The sequence below is a fragment of the Hypanus sabinus genome, chromosome 19, assembly GCF_030144855.1.
Source record: "Hypanus sabinus isolate sHypSab1 chromosome 19, sHypSab1.hap1, whole genome shotgun sequence".
In the NCBI taxonomy this organism is placed as follows: domain Eukaryota; kingdom Metazoa; phylum Chordata; class Chondrichthyes; order Myliobatiformes; family Dasyatidae; genus Hypanus; species Hypanus sabinus.
In genome coordinates, this window is record NC_082724.1 from 50,745,073 (window position 1) to 50,763,287 (window position 18,215).

Consider the following 18,215-nt stretch of genomic DNA (forward strand, 5'->3'; position numbering starts at 1 on the left):
CAGATTTTTGGACCCATGCTGACAAAAGTTGGCAGTTTATGTACAGAAACATTAAATGCAGAATATTTTAACACTAAATCAGAGACACAGCTTGTTGACAAGTGGAGAACACAAATGAAGAGTGGAGGCTCCCAGATTCCAGTTGGGAATAAAGCCCTTTAAACGGTGCAGGGATGAGGTTATTCCTGACCCAGCGACAACGTACTTTAAACACGAAAAAATCTGCAGATTCTGAAAATGCAAAGTGACTTACACAAATTGCTGGAGGAACTGAGCAGGCCAGGCAGCATCTATGGAAAAGAGTAAACAGTTGACGTTTTGGGCCGAGAAGTTTCATCAGGACTGGAAAGGAAGGGGAGAAGTCAGAATAAGAATGTGGGGGGAGAGGAGGAAGAAGTACAACAAGGTGTCAGGTGATTGGTGAAACTGGGAGAGCGGTGGCGGTGAAGGAAAGAGTTGTGAAGTTGATTAGTGGAAGAGATAAGGGGCTGGAGAAGGAAGAATCTGATAGGAAAGGACAGAAAGGAAAGGGAAGCGGGAGGAGCACCAGAGGGAGGTGATAGGCAGGTAAGGAGATGAGGTGAGAGAGGGAAATAGGAATGGGGAATGGTGAAGGAGAGAAGTTGGGGGGTAATAACTGGAAGTTTGAGAAATAAATGTTAATGCTATCAGGTTGGACGCTACCCAGATGAAATATAAGGTATTATACAATGAGGCCACAGTCAGGTTGGAGGACTATCAGAATCTCCTATTGGTCCTCTCCCACCATTTTGTGAATGTACTTCAAACATTGGAATAACTCTCCAGCGTGGGATTCTTTCAGGTGTTTTACAGTACTGCAGTAATTAGCTTTCGGTCAGTGTTGGAATGTTAGACTCTCATCTGAACAATGTGCAAGGAACTCTGAAAGTTCAGTGACAACTCATTGCGCTCTCAAGGAGTCAGGTCAGAGAGACAGCCACAACACAACATACCTAGCTTCTTATATAATGTCAGCAATTGAATTGCAATATTCAAGTCCAATTTAATTTCATCCTTCCTTGGGAAGTAATGACTTTAGCATTATACTTCTTGTATTCAAGAACACATTCTCTGATACATATTGTACACCAACTTCAACATTCAAAATTCAAAGTACACATTAGAGTACACATCTGTCACCATATACTATCTTGAGATTCATTGTCTTGCAAGTATTTACTGGCAGCATATATTGTGTGAATGCAGTTCCTATCAGGTGCAAAGGAAACATCTCATTGTAAATTGAGACCTTTGGGACGGACACAATTTAACAGGGAAAGTTTGTTAACGTAAGTGCATATTTGAAAAGCATTAGACATTTTGTTATAATCTCTGAATTTTTTTGTGGGGGGGCAAAAATTTAGTGGGTTTATTTATTTTCTGACACTGCGCTCCACACTCCAACTCAGTAGGCCACAGTAATGGATGTTATGTTGAGAGGAGAAGATTTCAGCAATATCTTCACAGCTGAGAGCAGTTGAGCACAAAACACATGGTAATCACTGTGAATAATGCCCAAAGGTCTGGCTGTGAGGAAACCAAACTGGTGCCAACCAGTACATATGAGATCACTTCTCAGAACTGTCCATGGTGCGCAGAGACCTGGGAGCTGTTGCGTATCAAATATCAGTAATATTTGAGTAATTTAGTAAATATATTGTTTGATTAAGCATTCTTAGTTGTTTACATAAAGCACTGTGGGTTATCTATGAAAGTTGTAAATGGCATATATCATCAAACCACGTGATATGTGCATGCCTTGCTTAAAGTGAAAAAAACTAGGTTACATTCACATTCCCAGCCAGCTTTCTTCGCTTCATTTCAATTAGTTTTTATGTTTGTTTTGGGGTTACTAAACATAACAAGAGAGTCTGCTGCTGTGCCTACGTTTTCTGCAATTTGGATATGGATTTGGACTATGGGCTATGGATTTTTTTCAGTATTGCAGTTTTTTTTATATTCTGTTTTTTTTTTGCCTGATCTTTCTCATTATTTTTTGTGTGTGGAGGAGGGGGATTTGAGGGGTTGATATGCCTGTTCCATTTTTGTTCATTTTTTTGTGCAGGGAGGTGGGATTTGGAGGTTGACAATCGTGCTGCCTTTCTTTTCTTTCTTGGTTTGGTGGCTATCTGGAGAAGAGAAATTTCAGAGTTTGATTGTATATGAACCTTTGAAGAACTTACTCAACACTTTGCAGGATTTCCCATTTGTGACATCATGTCAGCATTCAGAAAAATCTCCGATTTTGGAATTTCAGATAAGGGATAGTCAACCTGTACAGTAAAAAGGAATAATGTAAATAAAACAAAGCTTGCACTTACATTATGCTTTTCACTACCTCAACACACCTCTCACAATTTACAACCAATATTTTACAAGCATATTAAATTGAAATACAAGAAAACCTGCAGATGCTGAAAATCCAAGTAACACGCACAAAATGCTGGATAAACTCAGCAGGCCAGGCAGCATCTGTGGAAAAGAAGTAAAAATCTAGTGAAGTCCTAGTGAAGGGTCTCGGCCTGAAGTGTCAACTGTTTACTCTTTTCCATAGATGGTGCCTGACCTGCTGAACATTTTGTGCATGATAATAAAATTAAATTTATGGGATGAAAATATTTGAAAGCTTACTTCCCATTGAACAGCACAGTGGAAATACCAGGAATATGGGAACATTTCAAAAAGAGCTGTCAGTACTATTTGTTACATTCAGAAGGAGCAATTAGCCACTGCCAATAAATGATTATCCTGCTAATGACAATAGACTAGAAATAAAACTGAATACACAAATAAGTCCTGCCTTCAGTATCACAAAATGCAAAATAACAGAGTCCAGATTCAGATTTATTTATCACATGTACATGAAAACCTATATAAACAACCATCACACCCAAGGATGTGCTGGGAGAAGCCTGCAACTGTCACTACACTTTTTGGTGCCAACATATCTTGACAACAATGTTCGGCAGAACAACACAGAACACAACAAACGGCAAAGCAACAACAACCCATTCTTTACTCCCCCATCCACCCATTCACAGACACAGCCCCAAACCGCAGGACAGGCCACCTTAGGCCTCCAGTCTCCAGTGGACTTGGACTCAGATGCTGAGTTTTCAACTTGTCCAGTGGACTTGCAGAAATTTGCTTACTTGGGTCTCCAGCCATCGGTCCCGGACTTCTGGACTTACGATTGACCTTCAGGATCAACCTTCAGGTTTCGATCCTCCGTATCGACCTCAGAACTCACCAGTGATAACCAATGAGGACCCCGAAATGCAGCTTTGAACTCCAGACTTACCAATGACAGGACTTCAAATACAACTAGCCCTTGTCCTTGCAGCTCTGTCAGCCTAACATAGATGCCCTTTGTCACATGTCTTCATTGCTGGCCTTAATGTAGAGCGCAAAGCAAAGGCCTAGACCCAACCTGACTTAAACTTCCCCACAGTGGTCCTTAAAACATAACTTGACCTCTAACTCCCCTGTTCTGTCTCCCAAACTATCCCTATCAGTCTAAAATCAATGAAGTCTGAGCTGTGACCTCAACTGAGATCACAACTCAGTGCCATGTTGCTTATGGTGTAGGGAAGTCAGACTTCAGGTAAAATGGCTAGATGAAAACTGTTAATTAGAATTACCACCAGCAGCAGTAGGTTCTAAGGCTGTGTTTTGGTTTGGCTTTGGCTAGAGGTATTACATCAGGGGAAAAATTGAATGGATACCCTGAATAACACAGTGGCTTCCCTGTGGCCTGCATAAATAAGCATCTATTCAACATTCAACACTGCACTGTTACTTCAACACTGGGTGACAAATTTAAGCCTCAGTTAAGCCTGTGTTCAACTTCTAAAGAAAGTGGTGGTCGTCCAGTGTCTGGACAGATGACCGAATGTGACAAAGTCAGTCAAGAGTGTTTGTTCTGGTGTGGTAGATGTGCCGGGGGCACCAGAGGCAGAACTTTCTAACTGTGGGCATGGCTGTTCTTGTCAGATGGAGCTTGGTACCTGCAGATGTTTGGCTCACCTGTGTACATCAGCCTGGGCTCTCTGCTGGCACAGTGTAGTTACTGGTCTGGGTGTAACAAGTGAATGGTTGTTAGCACTCAGAGAAAACTGACTTTCTTCAGACCATGGAACTTCTGCTTCCCTCTGCGACACAGGTGTTTCTTAAAAACCATCCTGAGGCTTGCCCTCCAGTGTGTGACAGCCTACATGAAGATAATTAGCCCATTCAGCCCATCGTGTCTGCTCCATCGTCTCAGCATGGCTGATTTATTTTCCCTTACTAATCAAGAACATTTCAGCCTCCATTTGAAATATACCCAATGACTTGGCCTCAGCCATCTGTAGCAATGAATTCCACAGATTCACAACTTTCTGCTTAAAGAAATTGATCCTCGCTCTCTTTTCTAAAGAGACATCCTTCTATCCTGAGGCAGTGTCCTCTGGTCCCAGACTCCTCCACATCCATTCTGTTTAGGCATTTTAATATTTGTTAGGTTTCAATTATATCCCCCCCCCCCCCATTCTTCTAATAAACTCCAGCAAGTACAGGCCGAGAGCCATTAAACATTCCTCGTACATGAATCCTCTCATTTCTGGGATCATTCTCATGAATCTCCTTTAGACTCTGCAATGCCAGCACATCCTTTCTTTGGTAAGGGGCTCAAAACTGCTCACAATACTCAGAGTGAAGCCTAACCAATGCCTCAGTATTATGTCCTTGCTTTTATCTTCTGATCTTCTCAAAATGAATATTAACATTGGATTTGTCTTCCTTACCACCAACCCAACCGTGAGTACCCTTCACGGAATCCTGCACGAGGACTCCCAAGTCCCTTTGCACCTCTGATTTCAGCATTTTCTCCCTGTTTAGAAAATAGTCAATGCCTTTATTCCTTTTACCAAAGTGCATGACTATACACTTGCCTACACTGTATTCCTTCTTTGCCCATTCTGCTAATCCATCAAAGTCCTTCTGCAAACTCCCTGCTTCTGTCAGGCTATTTCTCTGTTATTATCTTTGTTGTGTTGGTCCTGCTTGTCTCCAGATACTTCAGTGAGATGAGGGTAAAGGCTGGCAGTCTCCACATCTGCCAGTAAGTAGTCAGCGACCCAGCATACACAGCCAAAGAGAAACCATCTGTGTTTATAGTTGGACCCTTGTTGTTCCAGATTGAGGTTTTGAAGATGTCAGAAGTTTTGCAGTTTTTTCACATCAGGTTTTGCAGATTTTCACACCATACTGCAAGTAAGAAGTAGTGTGTTGAACTAAGACAGAAGAAATGATCCTTGTTGTCCAGAACTTCATTAATATAATGAAATAATGCATCTGTGAAATGACATCTTTTATCTTGATATTGATTGTCATCACTTCTCACTACCATCATAGGGGATACAGGAGCCTTAGGTCCCACACCACCAGATTCAGGAACAGTTATTATCCTACAACCATCAGGCTCCTGAACCAGCATGATTAATTTCACTCACCTCAACACTGAACTGATTCCACAACCTATGGACTCGTTTCCAAGGACTCTACAAGTCATGATCTCAGTATCATTTATTTACCTTTTTAATTACACTAGACAGCACATTTTTTCAAAAGCGCTGCTTCCTCAGAAATTTTCTGTGGTTATGATAGATATGTTGAAGCTGAACACAATTATAATTTCTTGCATCACGTGGGAATTGGAGAAACAACAAATTGTAACTTCTGTTGAATATAATGCATTTAATTACATAATGATGCTGATGCTTTACAATAATTCAGCTAACCTAACAATGTTGTGTTGAAGATCTTCAATTGTACTCAGTGTCTGAGGCTTCTTGCTCAAGTTTCCACCAATAGTCAGCCAGCATTGATGGATTCCAGTTGCCCTGGAACCGTTTCTCCACAACCACGATGCTTTGGTGAAATCTTTCACCATGCTCATCACTGACAGCACCAAGATTTGCAGTCGAAATGGGAATGCAGTAAAGGAATCTTCAGTGACATGTTGCACTTCATGATTTTGTATGCTTGAAGCATGTTGTCAACCAACTGCACATAGTTTGGTGGTCTGTAATTATCTCTGGTCCCACTTTGCATTGCCTGTAATCGATGACCTGTTTGACCTGTGGGCCAACAAAAATGCCTTCCTTAATCTTGACATCAGTTACTCTGAGAAACATCTGCCTCAAATATCAAAATCCTTCACCTTCCTCGTTCATCACTTTCACAAAAATTTTCATAAGCCCAGTTTTATTTGAAGAGGAGACAAAAATATCTTTATTGGGTCTACAAGTGGCTTATGTGCCCCATTTTCCTACCCTGGAACCAGCTGTTTACAGGGTGGCCAATCCTTTTTAATGTAATGAGATTCTTTATCATAGCTGTCCCATTGGTCAATGAAACAAAAGTACTTGGTGTGTCCAAAGGTTCATTTTATTGTCAACGTATGCATGTACAATGCAACTCTGATATTTGTCTTCTCCCGATAGCCATGAAATACGCAAAAAAACCATGAGTGTTATTGAAAGAAAATTCATCAACCCCCCCCTCCCCACATGAAACGGAAGAAGAACTGAAACCTGTAAACCTCAAATTCCACCCCCCCCCCCCCACCACCACTCCCTCACACAAAAGCTAACAGATTGCCCACATGGAAAATGGCAGCTGGAACATCAAACCCAAAACCCCCAGCCCCATCAGTGACAATCACATCAAAGCCCCGACCCCCCTCCCTTGCTGTATTCCTCGTAGCAGCACTGCTACTTTCAGATCATTACAGATGTTCCAGTTGTAGTTGTACTGTATCCATCTCAACAAGACTTCCAAATTTCAGTAGTTTTCTTTCATGTGTACTACATCATAGTTGGTATTGAAGGCTGGATATAGCTGTCGTGCAGCAGCACAGCTTTCAGGCTTAACACTGAAGAATCAGTAAAAAGACACCATTGCTGTGGTTCATGCTGGCAACATAAAGCAGTCAAAAGCCCATTAATGTCAATCTGTAGAAACACAGATTATCACCCTGATGAAGGAACTGCGTTGTCTTCTTTGTGGTTCAGAAGATGGAAATTTTTGTGCCTGGTGACAGCAGATCCCGTTTTTGCTGACTCAAACCCACTAATTCTGCTTTTGCAAGTCTCGGGCCTGTTCGCTTAACTCCGATTGAGTTACCATATAGGGGTCACTCGACATAAAGGGTTCAAAATCTCTATCAGTCTAAGTGTCATTTTCCATTCCTGGCTCTTGCATCATGTCATCTTCGTCTGCCTCCTCTAGACGTCATGTCTCTGGAGGCTTTGGTGCTGGAAGGCTATCATCAGGTCTCATGGCCGAGAGGAGATTGGGGTATTCAATGGATTTCTTGTTTTTAGCAAAGAAACCAGCCTCACTGCTCATATAGAAGTAGCAGTTTGTCATATAATCCTTCTGCTCTCGCCATGTTATTGGGACAGCAAACAGCATTCGTTTCCCAGACCTCCGAGCCGAGCTCTTAAGATTGACAATGTATGTTGCACAACAAATGTGAGGAACCCAGTCTTTGTCTTGGTCACCGATTTTACACCCAAAGCAGAGCTGATAGGCTTTCTTAATAAGATGACTCATGCTCCGTCTTTGAGATTTAAGTGTATACTTGCCATAAATGTAACAGAAAATATCACAACTGTTGCAACATTGGCGAGACAGTTTGCTATCATAAATACTCCTGGAAGTATAAGTACTTGATTATAATGAGTACACACAATATACTATGTTTGTAGAACATGCACACTAACATGATCGCAAACCAGTAAAACATGTAAAAACAATGCATAGAACAGTGTATGTGATGGTTTTATAGCCTTTCTAAAACCTGTTCTGCCTTGCAGCATCCGTCCTGCCTAAGTGTGCCCAAACATGCCTGGACAAGCTAAAAAACTTTTAAGCTTATGTTGTGGGCAACATTTTAATTGACTTGAATTATGAATTGAAATAAGAAATATGGGCAGTTTTAAAAAAAAAGGTACTTGAAAGGGAAGTTTCATGATCGGCAGCCCAAAATCTATGAGATACACGGAAAAGCATTCAGAAAGCAAAATCTTTGTTGTCCAGTGTTACTTGCGTGACTTGTCTTCCTTTGCTCATTCATTGTTTGTCAGTCTTTGTTACATGGAGTTCTAAATAAATTCTGATGTCTTTCTTTAGGTGTGCAAGAAAACCTTGCTATAACCATTCATTCCTTTATCTTGCATAAATGTAAAGTTCATGAAAAATGTTAGGCACCCAAGATGTTTTATATAAATTTTGGTTCACATTTTTTTTTTTGTTTTCTGCATTAGTGCGTCAATAGAAAGGAGTAAATGTTAGATTTCCAAACATTAATTTTCCAGAAATTTAAATGTCACAGAGAAATGTTTGTATTTCATTAAAGAAAGTAAAGTTTTAAATAATTGATCAAATAAAAACTTGACTACTTTGTAGGTATATCGCCCAGTGAATGATTAAACAAAGATAACAAACAGGAGCTAATTATCAATGACACAATGAGCTGAATGAACTAAATTGATTAACTGAAACAGGAACGGGTGTAGAAGGAATCAAGCTGGGCAAAGGACAACTAAACTAAAAGCTGACAGTGTGGCAGATGTAACAGTTTAACCTTCAAATCATCAATTCTTACACCATGGCAAGAGTGAACATAGCAACAAGACACAAGGTGGTCATCCTGCATCAGCAAGGTCTCTTCCAATCAGATATTTTGCAACAGACAGGAGTTTCAAGATGTGCTGTCCAAGCTCTTCTAAAGAACCATAAAGAAATGGGCAAGGTTGAGGACCAGAAACACAGTGGTCAGCCATGAAAGCTGAATGCAGCAGACAAGAGATATGTCAAATTGACGTCCCTTCTAAATCGGAAGAGGACCAGCGTTGCTATCATCTATGAACTCACAGGAACCACTGGAATTCAAGAACACCCCTCTAAGTCCAGAGAAGTCTTGTAAGAATTGGTCTTCATGGAAGAGTTGCTGCGAAAAAGCCATTCCTCTGGAGTGAAAACAAAGCCAAGAGATTCCCATTTGTACAAAAACTCAAAGACTAAGGTGCTGAGCAATAGCAACAAGTGCACTGGACTGACGAGTCAAAATTTGAAATTTTTGGTTCAAACAGGAGGCAGCTTGTCTGTAGAAGACCTGTGAAGACCAGCTAACAGTGAAGCACAGCAGAGGTTCCCTGCAGGTTTGGAGCTACATTTCTGCAAACGGAGTTGGTGATCTGGTCAGAATTAATGGAATCGTCAATGTTGAGATGTACAAGCAGATTCTCTTCTATCACGCAGTATCATCAGGGAGATATCTGATTGGTTTTAACTTCATTTTGTAGCAGGACAATGACCCCAAACACACGGCCAAGGTCCTAAAGAATTATCTTTAACAATAAGAGGAACAAGGAGTTCTGTAACAGATGGTATAACCTCCACAGAGCCCTGATCTCAACATCATTGAGTCTGCTTGGGATTACTTGGAGATACAGAAGAGAGCAAAGGCTGAAGAAGAACTGTGGCAGGTTCTGCAAGATGCTTGGAACAACCTACCAGCGATTTTCTTGTAACACTGCATGACAACGTACCCAAGAGAATTGATGCAGTTTTAAAGACAAAGGGTGGTCACACCAAATATTGATCTGATTTAGATTTTTACCGTTTAATGCGCTTTATAGTAAATGCTTTGATGTGTAGAAACATCTCATTTCATTATTTATGAAAACATTCTCACTTTAGTGAATTTTTTTACATTTGCCCAAGACTTTTGCACTTTACTGTGGGACTGCAACTGGAAGGATCTGATTCATTCTTAACAGGTTTCAATATAGGGATTATCACTGATAATTTCCAGAAGGTAGGAAGTCACTTTTCAACCCATATAGTCTTAAAGAATTTCAAAACCAACATCAGCTCTGAATCTGATAACCATGTTATTATCACAAATATCATCTTTCCCAAGTGATGCCTGACTAGCACCATTAATGCCTCTTTTAAGTTCAGACAGTATAAATTCAACATCCAAGCAGGAATTGGAATTCCCAGCAATCTGAGGTTTACTTCCCAAAACTGTTTCTCTATAAGACCTCTTATTTACTTAAATTGGCCAAATTATGTACACTGACATATGTTTCTGCAAATAAGTCTGCTTTTTCCAGAATCAGTAACTGCAATCTTCTCCCCAGCATACAAAATTGGTAATGCATCAAGTTTTCTAACTCCTCCACTTTCTGTATCATAACCCAAGCTTCCTCTGCTTGGATCTCATTCCCAGTGCTATCACAGTACATTCTCCAATACATTTTCTTTGCCCTTCTCTCCACCATTCCAACTATAGCTTTAAATCTTTTATATTGTGTGAAAGATGAAACTGGGCCACACCACAATAGATGCTCCACTTGAGGTTACCTTCATCCTATTGGCATGTGCTGCTTAATTAGCCAGTTGGCTCATCAGCAAGACTTGCTCTTTTAACTGCTTCCCACTCTCACTCACATCCCTGTAAAGTGACGATTGTTCAGTTGGTTCAAGAACCAAGTGACTGAAGGAAGTTGTCCTGCTTGACGTACAAAAAAGCTGGATGAACTCAGCAGGTCAGCAGCATCCATTGACTGCTCCTTTCAATGGATGCTGCCCGACCTGCTGAGTTCATCCAGCTTTTTTGTACGTCTTGATTTGACCACAGCAGTGTACTTTGTTCTGCTTGAACCTACTGGGCTGGGACACCAGGCTTCTGCAACCCCGCCCAGTGGTAACTGTTAGAAGAGTATGGTCCATCATAAGCACAAAAAACAAACTGCTGGAGGAACTCAGCAGCTCAGACAGCATTTGTGGAGAGAAGTGGACATCTGACATTTCAGGACCATTTGTGTGGACTGGCATGCAACTTCCACTGAGTTCCTTCAGCATTATTTTTTGTTCCGGATTCCAGCATCTGCAGTGTCCTGTGTCTCAATAGTTCCGTCTTATGCTACACGATTCTTAACTCAAGACGATCTCTTCCCGTTCCAGGTTGCCGCGGCGCCATGGTGGCTGCCTGTTAAAGGTGCCAGCTGGAAACATCCGGAAGGTCCTGACTCCAACATTACAAAGAGGTAACTACAATACAACAACATGCCTCACATCCGAATATATTTTGTTCTTCTACTTCTGTGTTTATGATGCAATTTAAAATAGGTAAAATTTGTGACAGAGTTTTTACATCATTACACCATAAGACTTAGGAGCAGGATTAGGCCACACTTGTAGCTCATGTTTACTCATACCATGTCCTTCTCCTGACCACAGCCTTGTTGCAGCTCAGGAAGCAGCTAGCCCCATTGTCAACAGAGTGGGCCTGCTCCTTGCGCTTCTGGTGTATCTTCTATGTTCTATTACCTTAGTAGTGATAGCGGACTCGGGGTGGGGAGGGAAAGAGACTTTAATGTCAACTTTAAAACAATATGCCATTTGTTCTTGATTGGAATTGGAGGGGGCACAGCAGTGCAGCTGATAGAGCTGATCTTTGCTGCTCCACTGACCCGGGTTCAGGTCTGTCCCTGGGTCCTGATTGTGGGGAGGTTATCCAGTTTCCTCCAACTTCTCAAAGGCGTGCAAGTTAGTTGGATCAAGTGCATAAGTGAGTGGTAGAAGTTACTGGGAATTGATAGGAATGTGGGGTCAATAAACTGGGATTAGTGTAAAGGTAGGCTTGACAGTCAGTACAGACTCAGTGGGCAGAAGGGCCTGTTGCAATATTGTATAAGGCTGTCATGTTTTTGCTTATTTCACTGGCAACCTGGTAGGTGTGGAAAACCTGAAAGCTGGTATAATATCAGATGACATAAGATTGTGCCTGCTTGCTGAACCTTAAGTGTAGTTTGCACAATGTAGACCAAGTGAGGGAGGGAGGGAGGAGAGATACAGCTGAAAATAATGTTACAAGCCTGATGTTGCTGCAGTTTGCTGAGCAGGGTATTCAGCGTGTTTCATTTATTGAATTTCAATAGGTTTCAACAGGTACATTTAATGTCAGAGAAATGTATACAATATACATCCTGAAATTCTTTTTCTTCGCAAACCTCCACAAAAACAGAGGAGTGTCCCAGAGAATGAAATATAGTTAAATGTTAGAACCCCAAAGCCTCTCCCCAATTCCCCACCAGCAAAAAAGCATCTGCACCCCTCACTGAGCACTCAAGCGTGCAGCAAAGCATCAATAAAGACACAGACTTGCAGTACCCCAAAGGCTACTCGTTTACCCAGTATTCGACATACCACAGGCTCGCTCTCTCTCCCTAATAAGGGAAAAAGAGGTGTCCCCTTTTCACAGTGGGAGGGGAGATGTAACAAAACAACTTGCCAATTTATTGTGTTAAATGTCTGTTGCATTGCTCTTTCTGAGCTCTGTGCCCAAAGAACTCGAGTCTCTGGGCCCACAGCCAGCAGCCAGCTCACTGCTTCCGATCCTCCGTGTACTCCCACGACACATCAGACGGTGGCACTGATCTCGAACCCACCCACCTCCAGAGTCATGAAAATCCGGCACCCTGAGGGCATGCTAGTTTTCCAGGTCACGTCCTTGGCTTATCAAGCCAGTCTTGAGGCCCTGAAAGCGGGTCCCATTTCCACAAAGAACCAAAGTCAGCATGTAACTTCAGGTCAGGGTCTTCAAAAGAACCCTGAAAAGGGAATAAAAGAGATATTAAAGATAGAAATTAAAAGATTATCAGAATATCAGCAGGTGTCGTGCAGAATGGATGAAGAAGAGACTGTATGGCAGAGAATTACTCTGTGCGGCTTGAAACCACTGCAGCAGAATTGGACAAAAGGTGTTGGAAGTATATTTCAATCCCACAAGAGTCATGAAAAGTTTGCCTCAAAATTGTTCTGTATACAGCACATGAAAATAGTGGCAGCAAACTTGTGTAAACTGTATCATTTAATCATGGATTTAGTAACTCATGCCAATCAAGACACACAATGTTTGTGTGCGTTGCTTGGATTCCCAGCGTCTGCAGATTTTCTCATGCGTGTGTGACACAACGTGTATGTCAGATGATTGTTGTCCGTCAGAGAAGCTGGACGATTGTACCAATTGTATTTGTTGTGCTGTATTGGTGAGCATTCTCAACTATTCCAATGTAAGGTTTGGACATATCATTTTATACATGAGGTGATAACAGGATAACAACTCATTGTCAACCAATTAGTCTTGATTTTTCTTTAGGTTGCACCATGCTGGGAAATAAATAGGATGCTTCTCATTAGTTACGAGGTTTTCTTTTTGTTAAATTAAGAAAACAGGTCAAAGAGACATTATGAAAAGAAGAAGTCATCATTTTTTTTAGGAAGCTGCAGCTTTTGGTCTCAGTCATCTGCTAGTTAAGCAGATCTCAAAATGTTTTTGAGATAAAAGGTGATCCTCTGCATTAAAAAGAGTAATGGTCTTTGTTGTTGAGGTGGAATAACTGATCTCTTGCTGTAATTATGTGTTTCTATATTTGCCTCTTTTCTTGCTCCTTTCCCTATGGATTGTCTGCTGGAAGTTTAGACCTGACCAGTAATTGGAAACCTTCATTTAGTCAGTAATCTGTAGGTAATTTACATCCGTGCAAAACCTGCAACAATACATTTATACTTTAACTACAGAAAGATGAGGTTTCTTTTGGTTATTTCCCTCCATCTACCTACCAGACATGTAGGCTGTAACACTTTGTTGTAAAATCCGTTAGCAGCCCTTTGCCTCAAAACTTGTGTTTGCTCTGGTGCTGGCTTCACAGAATTGGAGTCAGAATCCAGTTCAGTATCACTGGCCTATGGCAGTTCAGTGCAGTATACGCGAAAAAAAAAACTAAAACAGTAAGAGGTCAAGAGGAACCCAAGTCCCCTGGAAAGGCAGGTGCTCTTCTGACTGCACCACTGTACTACTCTGGCCTTATTTTTTCCAGAAAATTTTCACAGCAAATTTAACTAATCATGCCATCACATGATAAGTGTGCACCTCACTAAAGTAAAAACCTCCGTGGGAATGACATTCGAACCAGTGAAATACAACGAGCAACAAGCCATACTGGGCTTGTTGAAAACATGAGTGGCTACAACTTGATTGGAGATCTGTCCACCATTTGCATGCCGCATCCCCTGCAATAGAGTCAACTGAAAGCAAATTCAGAAAGCCACAGCAGTGTTCAAGGATGGCATTGGAAAACCCAAACAAACTAAGGGTAAAATTGTGTTAAATGAATATGTCACACCCAAGTATTATGAAGCCCATCTAGTTCCTTATATCATATGTGATAAAGTAGCCAGTGAGCTAAATCTCATGGAGGCTGAAAAAGTTCTTTCCAAGGTTGAGTGGAACCCATGGCCAAAACCAGTGGTCTTAAATAGCCAAAAACAATGAATCTGTCAGGATCTGTGGAGATCACCATCAACTCAGTATTTAAAATAGATCAATACCCTCTGCCCAGCATAGAGGATATCAGTGCAAACCGTTCTGGAGGGATGCACTGAAGCCTCTTGGACTTAGCTGAGGCCTACCTACGGATAGAGATGGAAGAAAAGTCCAAAGTGTTTCTCACCATAAATACTCACAGAAGGCTTTATCGCTAAAATAGGCTTATCTTTGGAATAGCATTTGCACCTGCACTCTGGCAGAAAGTTGGACGAGGTGCTACAAAACTATCCAGGCACTCAGTATTAACTGGATGACATAATAGCTACTGGTGAGGACAACAAGGAACATCTCCAAAACCACAAGACTGTCAAAAAGGTTTGAAGATTATAGGCTCAGAGCAGGATGCAACAAGTGTGAACTCTTTAAATCAAACATCACCTACTGTGGTCATGCCATTGACACACAGGAACTACACAAGTGTGCTGAGAACATGCAAGCAGTGGTGGATGCCCAAATCCAAAGGATGTGTCACAGTTGTGGGCCTTTTTCAAGATTTGTCAATTACTATAACAGGTTTCTGCCAAACCTGGCTATTATGCTCCACCCCTTGAACTCATTACGACAGATTGGTAAGAAATGGCATTACATAAAGGAGTATAAGGTGACTTTCAAAAAGCCAAAGGAACTGGTGACAGCAGACAGTGTCCTCACGCATTATAATCTACATTGTCCAGTGAAGCTTGCCTGCGACACAGCACCTTTTGGTATAGGTGCAGTCATGTCACATGTTATGAGTAATTGAAATGAACACCATGTAGGCTTTGCATCACATTCCCTTACTGCCGCAGGGAAAACAGATGCACAGATTGACAGAGAGGTCTTGACTTTGGTTTGGGAGTGTAAAACATTTCAACCAGTGCTTGTATGGGAGAGAGTTTACCGTTGGTACTGATCATCAGCCACCAGTGTCCATTTTCAGTCCACAAAAGGGTGTTCCACTAACAGCAGTGGTGTGAATGTCGAGAAGGGCTCCGTTTCTTGGAGTTTGTAACTACAAGATTAAATTCCAGAGGACAACTAATCACAGAAGTCCTGTCGGATTATCTGGTTTACCGTTGGAGAAAGATGTACCTGAAAAGTTACAGAAGAGGATGCCCCGTGACATAATGCAAATCAAAAGTCTCCCTATTACAGCAGAGATGATCCAAAGGGAAACCAGAAAAGACCCCACACTGTCTCAGGTCTTTGTGCCCACCCAAATTGGCTGGAATGTGCATTAGAATTCCTAGTACCCCAGTTTTTACCAGCACTGGGATTAACTTGCTCTTGACAAGGGTTGCCTTAAGTGGAGATTGAGGGTTGTTGTAGCATCCACGCTGAGAGCCAAAGAGTTGGAGGAGTTACATGCCAGTCATCTAGTAATGGTCAGAATAAAAGCTTTGGCTTGTAGTTTTGTTTGGTGGCCTGGGATAGATCAGCAGATTGACAGCTCGCTATGCACTGATTGAGATGTCAGTACATCCAGAAGATACCAAGAGCAGCTCCTCTCCATCCCTGGGGATGGCCTATATTGTCCTGGCAGAGGATTCATGTGGGTTTTGCCAGACCATTCATGGACATAAATTTCTTGGTTAGTAGTACATGCAGTTACAATCTTCACAATGGACTGCACTGTATTGAGAAGCCTCTTCTCAAGGACTGGTGTTCTAGAACTCTTATGCTACATCCACACTAGACCAGATAAATCCATAACTGAAGCTTTTCCTCGTTGTTTTGGCCCTCCGTCCACACTGAAACAGCGTTTTCCTCCCCTGAAAATGGAGCTTCTCTATAACACCCTCCAGAGTGTGTAAATTTGAAAATGCTGCTTGGGCAGAGTAGTGTGGACGGGGTAACCAGAGATGTCTAGAAACGCTGTCATGACGTGCCGGAACAGATGGTGGCGGCAGCGCGGCATTTCATTGATTTCTTGAACACAACCGTCCCACACAACCTAACAATTTCAAAACAGACGGCAACGAGAATGAAGCCAGAAGAGTTAGAAATGTACTCACCAGATACCTTGACCCATAACTTACTGAATAAATAAGTAAACTCACTTTGCACTGTTTTCTGTCCTTGGTTGTATGAAGGTAGTTTACCTATTTATGCAAGTACTTCTCTGACAATAGATGTGTAACAGCCTAATGTAACATTGTATGGAAATACAACACTGATGCAGACATACATTTAACAAGGTGCTTTATTAATGCAACAGAGTTAGTCAGTTTTTCAATGTTCGTCATCAACCAGGACATACTGTCCGTGAACTCCCTGTCGGTGGTTTCCATACGACCCAGTATTCATTTTTTTTTTAGTTTTAAGTCCTCCTGCACGAGAGCCAACGGCTGTCCATCGTCTGGCAATTTCCTTTTAAGTTTTTCTAGTCTGTAACTGCACAAACGTGCACTTTCACAGCGAGATTCAACACCAAACATGTCACTTGTTTACTGTAGATGTGTCCTGCACGTGCCCAGTAGGAGGAGATTCGCCCAAGTACCCGTTTTAATGTGGATGGAGGTATTTTCAAAAACACTTGGTGTGGACGCCTATCGGTTTTACGCAAAACCGGCGTTTTCAAAATTATCCGGTCTAGTTTGTACGTAGCCTTGGTCAGTGACATGGTTTGTTGTAGACCCGTTTCAGTCATTCCTGGAAACGAATGGAATATTCACCGTGCCCCCCAGCTGCAGATGGCTTGTCCAGAGTCTAAAGGATGCTCAGTGAGCAATGTCAGAACACATTACAGCAACACTGAATCAGAAGCTCAACAACTTCTTCCTTGCATATTGCAATACAGCTCACTCCACAACGAACAACTCCCCAGCTATGCTGTTCCTGGGTCGTCTCTTGCTTGGATCTGCTCAAACCCAATCTCAGGATAGGATGTAGGACAGACAGCTGAGACAAATAGAGGGCTCCTTAAACAAGGAGGTTCGATGTTTCACTCTTAGAAAAAGCAGTCCTGGCGAGGGAATACAGAGGTGATCAAAAGTGGTTACTTGGAAAGATTAAGGACAGAACTGGACCAGTCTCCTACACGGTGGACATTGCGTCAGATGTCATCTGGAGATGACACATTGATCTGTTGAGGAGATCATTAGAGTAAAAATGTGGCTAGAGCTGTCAGAACCACTTCCTGCAGTCTCATAGTCAATTCCTACAGCCACCATGGAGGAAGTCACAGAATCTGAGATTGTTCCACAGCCACAAATTTCACCTGCCAAGCCGAGTGATCCCACCTTCATGAGAAAGACATTTTCCCATAAGAGTAAGAAATTCTCCTCAACAATTAAAACTTTAGGCCTGAAAGAGACAATTTAAAATTTAGTATGCTCTGGATGTCTCTATAGTAGTTGTATTATATAGTACTAATATATATAAGTTGACGTGCATTCTATATTGAGTTGGAGTTTATAGCTAAGCAGGGAGGAGTGTTGTGTATTCAATAATATTTGAGTATTGTAAATATATTGTTTAATTAAGCATTCTTTGTTTACATAACTCTTTACGGGTTATATGTAAAAGTACGTGAACGGCATACATTATCACACTACCACACCATGAGGGATTAGTTTAATTTGGCATCATGCTCAGCTCAGATATCATCAAGTCAAGTTTATTGCCATTTAACTTGACTTGATGATATCTGAGCTGAGCCAAATTAAACAAATCCCTTCTGTTTGCACATGATCTGTATCCTTCCATTGTCTGTATATTTATGTGATAGGTCTTGATTAGTATGGGCATCAATGGTTAAGGGGTG

General features: G+C 41.6%; 2 protein-coding genes across 8 annotated transcripts in view; one reads left to right on the forward strand and one right to left on the reverse strand.

Annotated features, from left to right (window-relative positions):
* sumf1 (sulfatase modifying factor 1) overlaps positions 1-18,215 on the forward strand; it is a 187,806-nt gene that overhangs the window by 49,034 nt on the left and 120,557 nt on the right. For all 7 annotated transcript variants that reach the window (XM_059944389.1, XM_059944391.1, XM_059944392.1 and 4 more), the window contains one exon: positions 11,044-11,126. In XM_059944389.1, coding sequence (XP_059800372.1) covers positions 11,044-11,126 — 83 coding nt within the window. The remainder of the gene's footprint in view (positions 1-11,043; positions 11,127-18,215) is intronic.
* Positions 2,276-18,215, reverse strand: part of setmar (SET domain and mariner transposase fusion gene) — a 180,158-nt gene continuing 164,218 nt past the window's right edge. Inside the window, exon 4 of the transcript XR_009506846.1 lies at positions 2,276-2,294. The gene's annotated coding sequence lies outside the window, so the exon portion shown is untranslated. The remainder of the gene's footprint in view (positions 2,295-18,215) is intronic.